A 12,897-nucleotide genomic window follows, 5' to 3' on the forward strand; every position below is an offset into this window, starting at 1 on the left:
CTCTCCAGTATTCTTGCCTGGAGAGTCCCATGGACAGAGGAACCTGGCGGGCTACAGTCCATGGGGTCACAAAAGAGTCAGACTGAGAGACTGAACAACAGCAACAATTAGACTCCTTTAAACACAAAGAGACAGATCGTCTCAGCCGTGTGCAGGGCTGAGCATCCCTCAAGACAGGTGAGGCCCTGGCAGGGACTTACAGGAGGGTGACTGCCCTGGCCATACTGAGTCAGTGTAACTTGAACAGGAGATGCTTACATGAAATGGGCAGGAGTCACCTGAATTCTCCCCGGTGTAAGGAACTCTGAAAGTGAAGTCACTCAGTTGTGTCCGACTCTTTGCAATCCCATGGACTGTAGCATACCAGGCTCCTCCGTCCATGGAATTCTCCAGGCTAGGGTGCTGGAGTGGGTTGCCATTTCCTTCTCCAGAGGATCTTCCCAGCCCAGGGATTGAATCCGGGTCTCTCACATTGCAGGCAGACGCTTTCCCATCTGAGCCACCAGGGAAGCCAGGGAGCTCTGAGGTCAGTCAACATTTCCTTAATTCTTCTGGGAATATGCTTCTTCTCAGTTCCTCCTCTTACAGGGTCCAATGGTGACCCTCTAAAAGAGGTGTCCACCCAGGAGCCGTGACTGGGAACTTATTTGGAAAAGGGTCTTTCGGATGTAATCACGGATCTTGAGATGAGATCATCCTGATTAGGCTAGACCTTAAGTGCCATGACAAGTGTCCTTATTAGGGAAGCGAAGAGGAGAAGACACACAGAGGAGACGGCCGGGTGAAGACGGAGCCAAAGACTAGAGCCATGCAGCTACAAGTCCAGGAATGCCGAGGATGGCTGGCAGCCTCCGGGAACTGGAAGAAGGCATGGAACAGATCCTTCCTCAGATAGTCCAGAAGGAACTAATGTTCACAACGCCATGATCTCAGACTTCTGGCCTCCGGAACTGTGGGCGGTAAGTTTCTATGGCTTTCAACTGCCCAGATTGTGGCCACTGGTTACAGCAGCCCCAGGATCCTAAAACACCTCTCAAGAGAGTTACCGTGCACTGACCCCCAGCCCACCCTTTAATCTTTGCCTCATTTTGCAGCTGGGGTATAATTATATACACCTTCCAGGGACACTTAGACTTTAGATAAACTTGACGCTTACCTGATGCTGACCTTGCAGAGGCATTGCTCTTGATGCCAAAAGATTAGGACGACCGCCAGCAGATGCACTCTGTGAAACAGTCAGAAAGAGAAGGGGCCTGAAAAGACCCCTGAGAACCAAGCCCCAAAATCTAGAGGGAATCGTGCATGTGCAGGCTTATGGTCACCAACTTTCCTGACAACCAGCTGCTCGTCATGCATTGTGGGTTCTCGAGGTGGTGGTCGTGGGGGGATGGTGGTATTGCTGCTGTTTAGTCGCTAAATTGTGTCCGACTCTTTGTGACCCAATAGACTGTAGCACACCAGGCTCCTCTGTCCATGGGATTTCTGGAATGGGTTGCCATTTCCTTCTCCAGGGAATCTTCCCAACCATGGGATGGAACTGTGTCTCCTGCAATGGCAGGTGTATTCTTTACCACCGAGGCACCAGGGAAGCTTGGGGGATGGTATACAGGACTCAGCCAGCTTTCAGTCAGTAAATCAGCTCTAGAATCTTGGTGGCACAACACAGCGGAGGTTTCCATGTAGCTCATGTCACAGCTGGTACCAGCATGACTTTCCTGGAAGAGGTAACTCTACTCTCTCTCCAGCTGTTCGCACCTTGGAATCAGAGGGGAGCGAGGTCCTGAAAAAGGGCCAGGCTCTCAGAATGGCCCCCTTTTCCCTCAAGTCACTTTGGGGAGGATCTGTGGCAGGGCCCCCCTCAATCCAAGCTTGGAAGCACACAAGGAGCACGGAGGTTCTGCCCTGTGGGGATGCGAGGAAGCAGGAGGGATCACTCAGTAAGGAGTAGGCATGAGCTGTGAGCTGCATCGTGGGACGCTGCATCACTGCCATGCAGGCATCCATGGACCCAGCAACTGTCTTAATATTCTGTGACTTATATGGATCCTCTTGGACATCAGGGAGGTCATGGCTGCTGAAAGATGTCCTGAAATGTGACAGATTGAACCCCACGCTGCACTTAGGTCTCAGGTACACCTGGGGTCACACTGCAACCAGCCAGTGTGGCTGTGCCCTCCCAGCAGCACGTGCTGGCAGAGTACCAGTGATACTCACTTGGGGCAGATGGCTGCATTTTCTGAAATGTAACAGGCGCCCTAGGTAAGTGGTGTGTGCATTACCTTTGAGACACACTGGTTTGGGGAGGCTTCGCCCCATCTTTCTGAGCTGCCATAGTGGGGACCCTCCAGCAATTATGATTTCTTTGATTTCACAGATATTCTGGAACATCTGCCAAGTTCGAGGCCGCATCTCTGGGCTCTGCTGGACTGCCTCGGGATAGGCACGCGGGTTCTGCAGCCAGTCTGCCCGGATTCAAGTCTCATTCTGCTTCATGGCTGTTACCCTGGCCAGACACCCAGCGTCTGCAGCCAGTTTCCACATCTGTGAGACGAGGGTGATGACACAAACGGTCCCTATCCCATAATATGTATTGTGAGATGCAAATAGGACATCTGCCTAACGTGTTTAGTTCAGAACTTGGCCCTCCATGGGTGGTCACTGTTACTGTGATTATCCATCTATCCGTCTGTCTGTCCGTCTGTCTACTGAAAGCAGGCAGCAGTGCCGGCAGGATGAAGCTCATAGTCTTCCAGAGATAATTAAACGAAATGACTCTGTAAAGTGCTTAATTCCTTGTCTAGCATAAAACAAACTTTCCATGAATGGTAGCAATTAATATTATGCTAATCACTTCTTTTGAATGAGTGCTGGTAAAGGGCTTAATGTGTGATGATGTTCTCAGCTTTTACTCCAAACTATTTTCAAGGTGTGCCACACTCTCCTGTCTGGAATGTCCTTGGCTCCCGGTGGTATTTGTTAAACCAGGAGCTGAGCCAAGCTGGTCATCCTTCCATTCCCCCAGCCAGGGCCAATCCAGGCAGGTTTCAATCTGCTTGCAATCTATTGGCACAAAAGTGATGGAGCAGTTTCTCTCACAGAGTGGCTCTTGTGGGTAGCCCTAGATACTTTGTGCCATCAAGGGCTGGTTATGGTATCTGATGGAGCTTATCAGTTGAGGATTTGTAGCTGCAGGTAGTGGAAATCTCAAGTGAAGGGTGACTTTTTTGCTTATAGAACTATAAGTCCTGGGGTTGGGCAGACCCAGAGTTGGCTATCTCAACAGTTCAGTGACATCATCTAAGACCCAGATTCCTTGTATATTTCCCCTCTGCCATCTTCAGCACATATGCTGGCTCTCCTCATGGTGTCAAGATGGCTGCAGCCATTCCAGGCATTGCATCTTTATTCACTGATGTTCAGAGGCAGCAGAGTAGAGCTACATGGTACTTGTGTTTAATTTAAAAACATAAGATGAAATTCCCAAAGCCCACTGATTTACTCCTCTCCAAAAAGACTTTTCTTCTAGTCTCATTGGTCAGAATCATGTCACATGACCCTTTCTAAGCAAAGCATGGACCAGAAGAATTGATAAAGTTCATGGTTCAAAACAATCTCCCCTTAAACTGGGTGTAGGGTCACCTTCTCTGAGCACATAGCCATGAGGCGGAAGATGTCTCCCAGGGAAAATTGAGGTCTGCCAGCAAGAAAGAGGACAGAGGCATGGATGTGTGTGGGTAACCCACAGTGTTGGCTTCAGAAGGCTTTACCTTAAATCAGACTCTTAAACCCTTCACCTCATCATCCTGACTACTCAAACAGATGCAGAAAAAGTAGAATTGACTTAAAGTGAATTTCAGAAAGAAGTGGTCATTTTCAAAACTTCTGCAGGAAATTCCAATTTTATAGGAGCAACCTAATTCCAAGACAGATCACCCATTTGTTTCTAGGCTCCTGGGGATCCACACTAGGATTCACATTTTCCCAGGATTTCTAGCCAGTTGTGGTGTCTTCTGGAAAGAACTAGAGTGGAGGGGACTAGAGGCCTGAGATACCCAAGAGAGGTCAGTGCCAGGCAAGGGGGATTCTGAGACTGCCCAGGGCCAACCACTAAGTCCCCAGGCTCTCCCGTGTCCGAGTCCCTTACACGTGGGAGTAGACCCTAAGGAAGCGTGCACTGAAATGTCTGTTGGACACAGAGAATGGGGCCACCTGAGTAGGGTCAGCAGTCTTGGGGGCCACCATGCTGATCCTTGATTCCAGAAGGTCTATGAAACAGGCAAGAGTTTGGGTCAGGAAAGGAGAAAATGTAGGAGGCAGTGGTCATGAGCACAGTGCCCACCTGCCCCTTCTTCTCCCAGGGAATCTCAGAAAGAGCTGGAGAAGGATACTATGGAAGACTGAAGGTCTTCAAATTACATGCATCAGAACACAGAGTAATGGATTCTTATTTCCAGCTTTACTTCAAGGCTTGTGTGGCATGAAAAATGTGACCACAGTTGGATTGATGATTTTGGTAAGACCGAAGGATGTCTCACATTGGAGTCAAATACCTCACTTGATAGTTTAGCCCTGATTCACCATCTAGAACATCAGTCCTCTGAGAACAAGAACCATATAACCAGTCTCCCTGGTATCCAAGAGTGGAGTGTCCTCCACTCAGTGGACATCACAGTTGTTGGTGGATGTTGTTTTTAACAGCATTTTTTACGTGATGAATATGGCATACGGCTATGTAATTTCAAATTACATAGCAAAGCAACATTTCATCTATGTAATAATGGATCCACACATATACTTGTGAAGTATACTGTTTCAGCTGTCAATACTTATCATGATGACTTTTAAATTATACACTGAAATTACTTTGGCTTTTATGAGACATGGGCATTGAAGTTAATTGCACAGGGAGTTGGTGTTTCAGGAAATAAAAATAATCGGGAATGGTGAGAATTCTGATGAGTGGAATGATGAGAATTCTGCCAATGAGAGCTGTAAGGAGGTTTACGGTTCCTCAGAGTCACTTAATGGAAACTTCCATTAAAAGCTCTATGTCCAGAATCTCCCAGGGAGAGATGCTTTCCTTCTTGAAGTCTCTTTTGGTTGACTCTGTGTGGTGGAAGTTCTCTTATCAGTGGGAATGAAGAGGGAGTCAGTGATGCTGGGCTTGTACAGAGCAGCAGACACAAAACCAACCCTGGGAGCCAGGCTGGAGAGAAGGGCGCCCCATCCACGCAGAACATGCAACCTTTGCTGGTGTCTCAACTTGCCTTGCAGGTTGGACAGTGCTTTCTATTATCTCATTTTATCTTTAGAATCACCCTGAAGGCTGGGCAGGGCAGATATTCCCAGTCTTGTTGGGTAATGGAGGCGGGGGTGGGGGTGAGGGGGATGGGGAAAGCTAGGTTGAGAGGTTGGCTGACTCAGACCCCAGTGCTGGATCACCAACACCCCCTGCCCAGGGTCCATCCCCTGTGGTATATAAACGCTCCTCCCGGTGTCAAGCAGGGAGTCATTGCCCCCAACACAGTTTCTTGAAAGTAATACCAGAAAGTTCTGCAACGCCGTTTCCAGTTTCTTGAAAGTAATACTGGAAAGAAAGTTCTTTAAGGATGGAGAGCCTGGTACAAGAGGGATTGTTTTTCTAGACACTGGGCTGTGACGTCTAAGATGGGAAGACAAGGCACTGAGCTTGGGGCCAGCCCTGTCACTGTGAGTTCTGGGGATTCTGGGGAGGGGTTGGGATGTGGTGGACCCCACCATGGCCAGAGGATACAGGTGGGTGATGCTGCAGGCGGTGATACCACCCTCCACTCTCTTCTCCCCGGATGCAGGGCTCCAGCTTCTTTCTGCTCCACAAGTGGCAGGCTGGGGAGCTTCTTAGGGCTCAGCCTCAGGGTCTCAGGGACCCTGGAACTCCAACTTGGGCTCCACCCTGGACAGCCAGTGATGGCAGAGAAGGGGATCTAATTCTCTTTCATCTCACTATCTTCATCTACAAATGCAGAAACTGTTGCTTAATTTATTCGATGCATGAATTGATCTCTTAGGGCTCTTTGGAGGAAAAAAGATGAAGCAGATAAAACACTCAGAATGGGGATGGTGCCCAGTACATAGTAAGCATTCAGTAGAGACTGACAGTGCCTTTTACGATGATTTATTGTTGTTTAGTTGCTCTGCTGTGTCTGGCTCTTTGTAACCCCTAGACTATAGCCCACCAGGCTCCTCTGTCCATGGGATTTTCCAAGCAAGAATACTGAAGTGGGTTGCCATTTTCTTCTCCAGGGGATCTTCCCAATCCAGGGATCAAACCTGTTTCTCTTACATCTCTTTCATTGGCAGGCAGGTTCCTTACCACTGAGTTACCTGGGAAGCCCCTTTACCACGATGACACAAGACTAACAGGAATTGAAACAGAGCTGTCCGTAACATAACTATGTGAGAACAATTTTCATTAAAAAATGCACAAGGGATGCTTGCCTTCCCAAACCCATGCTATAGATGAGTTAAACAGTGACTTGCTTTGGTTATTTCATTCATGCTTTGCTGTCAACACAATGAGAAGATCACAGCACAGAAGTTCAGATCGTTCAGAGAAACACCACTGCATGTTCTGAAAACTTAGGTGTGGGTAAACCACACAGCTTTCATTCTCATTTTTCACTTCTCATCTTGGGGAAGAAGCAACATGACCGTTTCTCAGATACCCTCAGTTTGCAGTTTCCTTTCAGCAGCCAGAGCTGCTCCATTCTGAAGTTCAGAAATCATGCAAAACACATGTATACAGGGCTCTAATGTCTTGTGCAAATTCCATTTTAAAAAGATTTCAACTGAGCCAGGAGACCCTGAAGGAGAAGGCTGTTTTCAAGATACGACACACATCTGAAGACAGAAATGCCTTCTGTCAGGCCAAGGCCAAAGCATGGGCATCCGATATGCACATGGCCACAGAGGAGGAAAGAGGAGAGGTTAGCTGGATGGGTCGAGAGCTGGGAAATCAAAAGGGATCAAGTTTTGTGGTGTCCTGACTTTTTTGGATCATTTCAGGCCTTTCATCTTCTGCTTTTTGCACACAATTTGTACTTCTTTACTACCATACAAATGTGACAAAATGTGATATCAAAACAGCCTATGATGTTGGTACAGAATCATTCCAAGAGCACAGGACCCTGGAGACAAAAGTAAAGGCAGAAAAACAATAACTCGAGACACCCACTGTCTACCCCACATGCAAGTGAAGAACTGAAACTCTGGGGGAAAAGTCAAACCAAGGAAAACAAGGTGGTTGCTTAGGACTAAAATTCGCCTTCTCAGGTGTTAGGGGCCAGTGCGCATGTTCTTACTTCCCTGGAAAACATAAAACGAACAATGTCATCTAAGCACCAAGAGTCACCTAGCTCCCCAGAGATTTCTCTGAAATCAAGTTTGCACCAAAACAAAAGCGGGGGCGGGGTTCAAATTTTGCTTCTTTTGACTTCTAATATTTTTACTCCTATAAGCACTTTTCAAGTTTCAGTATTTAGAAATGGCACGTGTGCCCTCTTGGTGTAATTTGGCTCCTAAACTTTACCTTCTATTGCAAAGTGAACGATAAAAGTCAAGCCTTGCTTAGGTACTTAACAAGCATGTCACATACACTATTATCATGTTTCATCCTCCCAACAGTCATTATAAGCCCATTTTACAGATGGGTAAAAATTGAGGCCCAAAGGCTAGGAACTTCGACAAATCATGGGGCCCTGAGCATGGGTCAGAATTTGAAACTGGATCTTTTAGGTTCCAAAGCCAATGGCCTCTATGAGCTACACTTAGAAACTGCCAGAAAGTCTACTGATGCTGGCCTAACCATTTTTTCTTTAGAAAATGGACCTTTTCTCGCTGGTATGTACAGAGCATGGTGGTCTCACTACGCTGACGATTTAAAAGGACTCACATCTTGGAGTTTCTCTGATGGGTTCAAGGGTGATGGATTCAGCCTAGACACCAAGAGAGCACCCAAGACATTGAGCAGAGTGGTGACTAGTATGCCGTTATAATAGCACATAGATATTTCCAATTTCACATAATCAGAGCGTATCTTTGAAGCAATTAACAATCACAACTTTTTTTAATAACGGAGAGGTTTGGGATGGGCTAGGTGTTGAGGTCATTTTCTGAAAAGAATGCGTGAGGACCACCGACAGGCCTCGTAAGGGGGACAGGCACACAGACTCCTGCATCTGAGCCTCTAAATCCTCCACCCAGTGCAGAGCTACACATTTAAACCAAAAGAGCAGAGACGATTTATCCAGCCCTGGGCCCCATCAGACAGCAGAGACCATCCTGTGATCCATCCCTCCACTCAGGCCTAGAAATAAACAGAGGCAACTTGAAAAACCATCCACAGACAATTTCCCCAAACGTTTGATTGTATAAATAATTTATTTCTGTTCACAGCATCATATACGCATATAAAAGGAAACGGGAACCCAAAGAGGAGGATGATCAGGACAAAGAATTACAGCAGTAGAAATGGAAACAAACCAGGAGACATAGTCCCAACACCATGACAGAGAATCTGTGAAGAGAACTGTTGTGAAACAAAGCTGGCCTCCCTGTGCCTATCAGAAAACATTTGAAAAGCTCCTGTGGGGAGGCCAAGTTCCTCTATGTGGACCCCATTCATTCTCCAAAGAGCAGGAGGCATAATAAATCACTGACAGCTACACTGGAGGGTCTCCCAGGTGACCACTCCAAGGTAATTTAGCCTGTGCTTCCTCCCCGCAGTGGTCAGAGACGAAATGGGCTATTATTAGGGCAAACACTACAGATATCAACTGAGACTTTTAACTATTGGTTGATACACCACAGAGCTTTACTGCACAATTACTAACAGTTGACCGCACCCTTAAGTATTGATAATGCAAAAAAAAAAAAAAGGTCATTTTGCATCATTGGTAAAGCATGACAGAATCTGAACAGTGATCTTGGACCAAAATATTGTCAGCACGAGAAGGTTACAGTATTTGGCATCTGCAATGTCACAAAATAAATATATTATTCTCTCAATAGTGTGGAACTACCAAAATGTCAAAGTGCTTAAGAAATTGTTGCATGTGAAGAAAATAAAGAAAGATGGATTTTTTTTTTCTTTTAATAATTCTATACAGGATCTTCAGATGACGGGACCAGCCCATTTAGAAATCAGTGACTATGCTGTCGATATGTAAACTGAAACCTTGCAGGCTTTTCAACACTGCTCAGCTATATTTTCTCTACTGAGTTTCTACAAAAAGACCAGCGTTGGAGGGGTACCAAATACACTGACAAAAGAGAAAAGGAAGATGGACTGCTAGGTTTCTTCTTTTAAAATACTTCATAGGGGAACTGGATCAAGCAGGAAGCCAGGACTACTACCTCTGGTTCTTAAATTCACTTTGAGTGCAGGGATTTATTTCTAGGCATGGATTTATAATTTGACTAACTCACATGCTCACGCATGACCATGCCCAATTTCTAAAGGCCTCCTTCACACAAGAAATTTATCATTATTCGTGGATGGGGGGGACATAATCCTACCTGTAAACATGGATTTAAAGAAGAAATCAAAATCACACAGTAAGTGTAAGTTTCCCTTTTGATACTGTGTTTGGGGGTGAATGACAGCTTCTGCAAACCAAGACTCAGTCCTGATTATAAAGGATTTTTTAAATTACATTATTAAAAATAGGTATTTCTTCTTCTTTCACTTTATTTCCAAAGCCTCTTTCAAGTAAACTGTGAGGAGCCTGAGGACAGGTGACCATTACGTCACATGCTTTCTTTCATCCCAAGCGCTCACCGTGTCTGCATTTGCTCTGCAACCAGTTCCCACAAGCAGGAATCAGGAAGGACCTCCTTGTGCTTTTCCCTCGCCTTGAAATCCATGCAATGAGGTTGGCTTTTGCAACAAGGTGGGCTTTTGTCTGTTGGTGCGTAACATCAAATACTCTAATGAGACATTTGCAATGAAAATACTTAAACCAGATAGGCCACAATGAACCAAATTAGAAATTTGAACATGTCGCCACTTGCAGCGTAAAGGGATCTAAAAGGGCAAAGTCTTTTTTTTTTTTCCCCCTAAATTGAGTATTTCTATGGGGAGTATTCATTTGTAGCAGATTTTTTTAAGGAAAAAAAATGTCTGAAAACCATAACCCATCATCAAGCGGTTAGGATTACAAGAGACATCCCTTGCCAAAACCCGCTTGTCATTCAGCACACATCTGCAGCTGGTGTGCTCACACAAACCAATCAGCAGGCTAAAAAAAAAAAAAATTGAAGATTCCACACATATGGGTCTAGAAATGTATGTCAATTACACAGCACTGTATCTACACACACCCCATCCAGCACTGACGTCAGGAGCCTTACCCTTTAAACACCTTTAACTATTCTGCAAAGAGTAAATGCATCATTTGCCACCACCTCCAACAGTTTCTTGTTTTTAATTTTTTTTATTGGTCTCTTTGTGTGATAATGACCTACACATGGACAGGGTCCAAACCATCTGGAAGATGTCTGATTCCAGGCTGAAAAGCAGTTCTCAACAAAACTGGTCTTCTGAAGCTACCACAAAGCACCAGGAAAGGGGCGTTCTTCGCAGCCATCCCCCAGCCCAGGCCAGCGCAGCACCCCGCGCCTTCCGGCTGCGGCATTGTTCCACGCAGTCCTCTGATGGCCCAAACCACCACCTCGTTTGGGCCCAGAGCAGGGCAAATGGATTTTCACAGGGGCCTGCCCTGTGACATAAAATTATCCAGCTTTCATAGCCCAAGGATGGGTTGTCCCCCCAGCACCTCCCACTGCCACTGTGCCCCCAGATGGGAACTCCCGGGATTCTGGGAACCGCATACCTCAGGTAGCTCACAGGTGCGATCCCCAGTGAGGGCGGGGAAGCCTGAACTTCTGGCCCTGCTGGAGTAGGAGGAAATCGCTTTTGTCTCTGATATCTGAGCCTTCCAACCTGGGCCAGCAGGGCGGACGGTGGGACCTGCACGTCCACTCCCCAGCCGGGTCCCCCACCCCCTGAGTAGCTCCGGCGTTCAGACAAAAGGACCCCTGAGCTGGGGGTGGGGGCAGGTCGAGCGCAGGCTGGCCAGCTTGCCTACATACCAGGTTAAGTCACCAGTCCTGCATGTGGGTGCAGAGACTCCGCTTTAAAAATTCGAAGCGTCGCTTTGGTTCGCTGTCTTTGTTCGCGGGCGCGCGGGCCACACAGCCTTTCATTCATTCATTCCGGACTCGCTCGCTCCCTGCGCCTAGCTCCGGAACGTCGCCGCCCGGAGCATTACCGCTTCTTCTTCTGCTTGAGGGACTTCCTGCGTTTCAGGATCATCTCGTACAGCTTGTCCATGCCCTCGGTGAGGCCCTCGCCGATGATGGCGCACGCCGGCTGGACGTGGTAGGTGGTGGCCGGGATGAGCTCGTGCAGCGCCAGTTGCTTCTCGATCTCCGCCACAGGCAGCGACTTGGGCAGGTCCTGCTTGTTGGCGATGACCAGCAGCGGCGTGCCCTGGTTCTCTGCGAACTTGGTCACCTTGTGCAGCTCTGTCTTGGCCTCCTCCAGCCGGTCCACGTCCACCGAGTCCACCACGTAGATGATGCCGTCCGTGCAGCGGCTGTAGGACTTCCACAGCGGCCGAAGCTTCTCCTGGCCGCCCACGTCCCAGAAGTGGCAGCTGATGCCCTTGGCCGTGCCGTTGCTTAGCTTGATCTTCTCCGTGTTGAAGCCGATGGTGGGCACGGTGTTCACGAACTCGTTGAACTTGAGCCGGTAGAGCACCGTGGTCTTGCCGGCCGAGTCCAAGCCCAGCATGACGATGTGCAGCGACTGGAAGGCCGAGATGTTGGAGGAGATGTTGCCCATGGCTCCTCGCTGCGGCGCCGGCCACTGCGGCTGCGGCGGGAGGGCGCCGCCCCCCGCCCTCCCGAGCAGTTACGGGCCCGACGCGGGCGGGCGCACCTGGGCCCCGCCTGCCGCCCTCAGCCGCCCGCACCGGCCCGGGCTTGGAGTCCCCGGGGCGCACGGCTCGGCGCGCTCAGACGCCGCGGCCCCCGCGACCGCGCCGGCCGGGCATCGCGTCTCTCCCGATGGGCTTTGTCTTCCGCGAAGTCTCCGCTGTGGCGCCGCGGGCTGCTCGCGCCCGTCGCCCACCCCCGCCGGCCCCGGCTCTCTCTCTGCTGCTTCCTCGGGCCGCGCCCCCGCGCTCCAGCCGCTGCCCTGGCTCTCCGCTGCTGCCGGTTCCGGGCTCCGAGCACCGAGCGCTGGCCTCTGCCTGGGCGGCGCAGCCGCGGGGCCAATCCCACTCTCAGGGCGCGCCTCGGAGGCGCAGGCGGGGCGTGGGCTTCCCCGGACTTCGCTGCCGGCGCGGTCGCCTGGCTGTCCCCACAGTCCCCGCGCCGCCACCGCCGCCGCCAGCCTGCAGCGGCGGGAGGGCGCCCGGCTCCGCCCCTAGGAGGCCCCGCCTTCGCCCCGCCCCCTATGGCCCCGCCCCTTCCTGGTGCCCCCGTACCGACGGCCCCGCCCCTCGCCCCGCCCCGGGTCGGGCGTGGACCTCCCAGCCCGGCGGGCCGCTTTCGCGCCTTTCAGACCTTTCGAAATCGCCCTGGTTGTCTCCTCCCGCGCCGCACCCAGATAATGGGCCCCCGAGCTGCCGGCTCTTCCCGCCTCGGCCCTCTGACGCATCTTGTAAAAATAGCTCCCGGAACTCCACGCCCCGCCAGCCCCAGGCCGGACCGACTGCCCGGCGGGACTGCAGCGTGGGAGGCGCAGCCGGCCTCCGGGAGCCAGCCAGGGCCGGGGGTCCAGAGTCCAGGGCAAGGCGGGCCGGGGCAGCTCTGCCCGAGGGACTGGGGACCATCCAAGGTGGAGGTGGGGTG

At 49.9% G+C, this 12,897-nt stretch overlaps 1 protein-coding gene across 1 annotated transcript; it reads right to left on the bottom strand.

Annotated features, from left to right (window-relative positions):
- Positions 1-8,399: 8,399 nt before the first annotated feature.
- ARL4C (ADP ribosylation factor like GTPase 4C) lies at positions 8,400-12,426 on the bottom strand. The gene has a single exon (XM_006053726.4). The coding sequence runs from the start codon at positions 11,882-11,884 to the stop codon at positions 11,306-11,308; it is 579 nt and encodes a 192-aa protein (XP_006053788.1). The 5' UTR covers positions 11,885-12,426; the 3' UTR covers positions 8,400-11,305.
- Between the last annotated feature and the right edge of the window lie 471 nt (positions 12,427-12,897).

Source organism: Bubalus bubalis, chromosome 6 (genome assembly GCF_019923935.1).
Source record: "Bubalus bubalis isolate 160015118507 breed Murrah chromosome 6, NDDB_SH_1, whole genome shotgun sequence".
NCBI classification, from domain to species: Eukaryota; Metazoa; Chordata; class Mammalia; order Artiodactyla; family Bovidae; genus Bubalus; species Bubalus bubalis.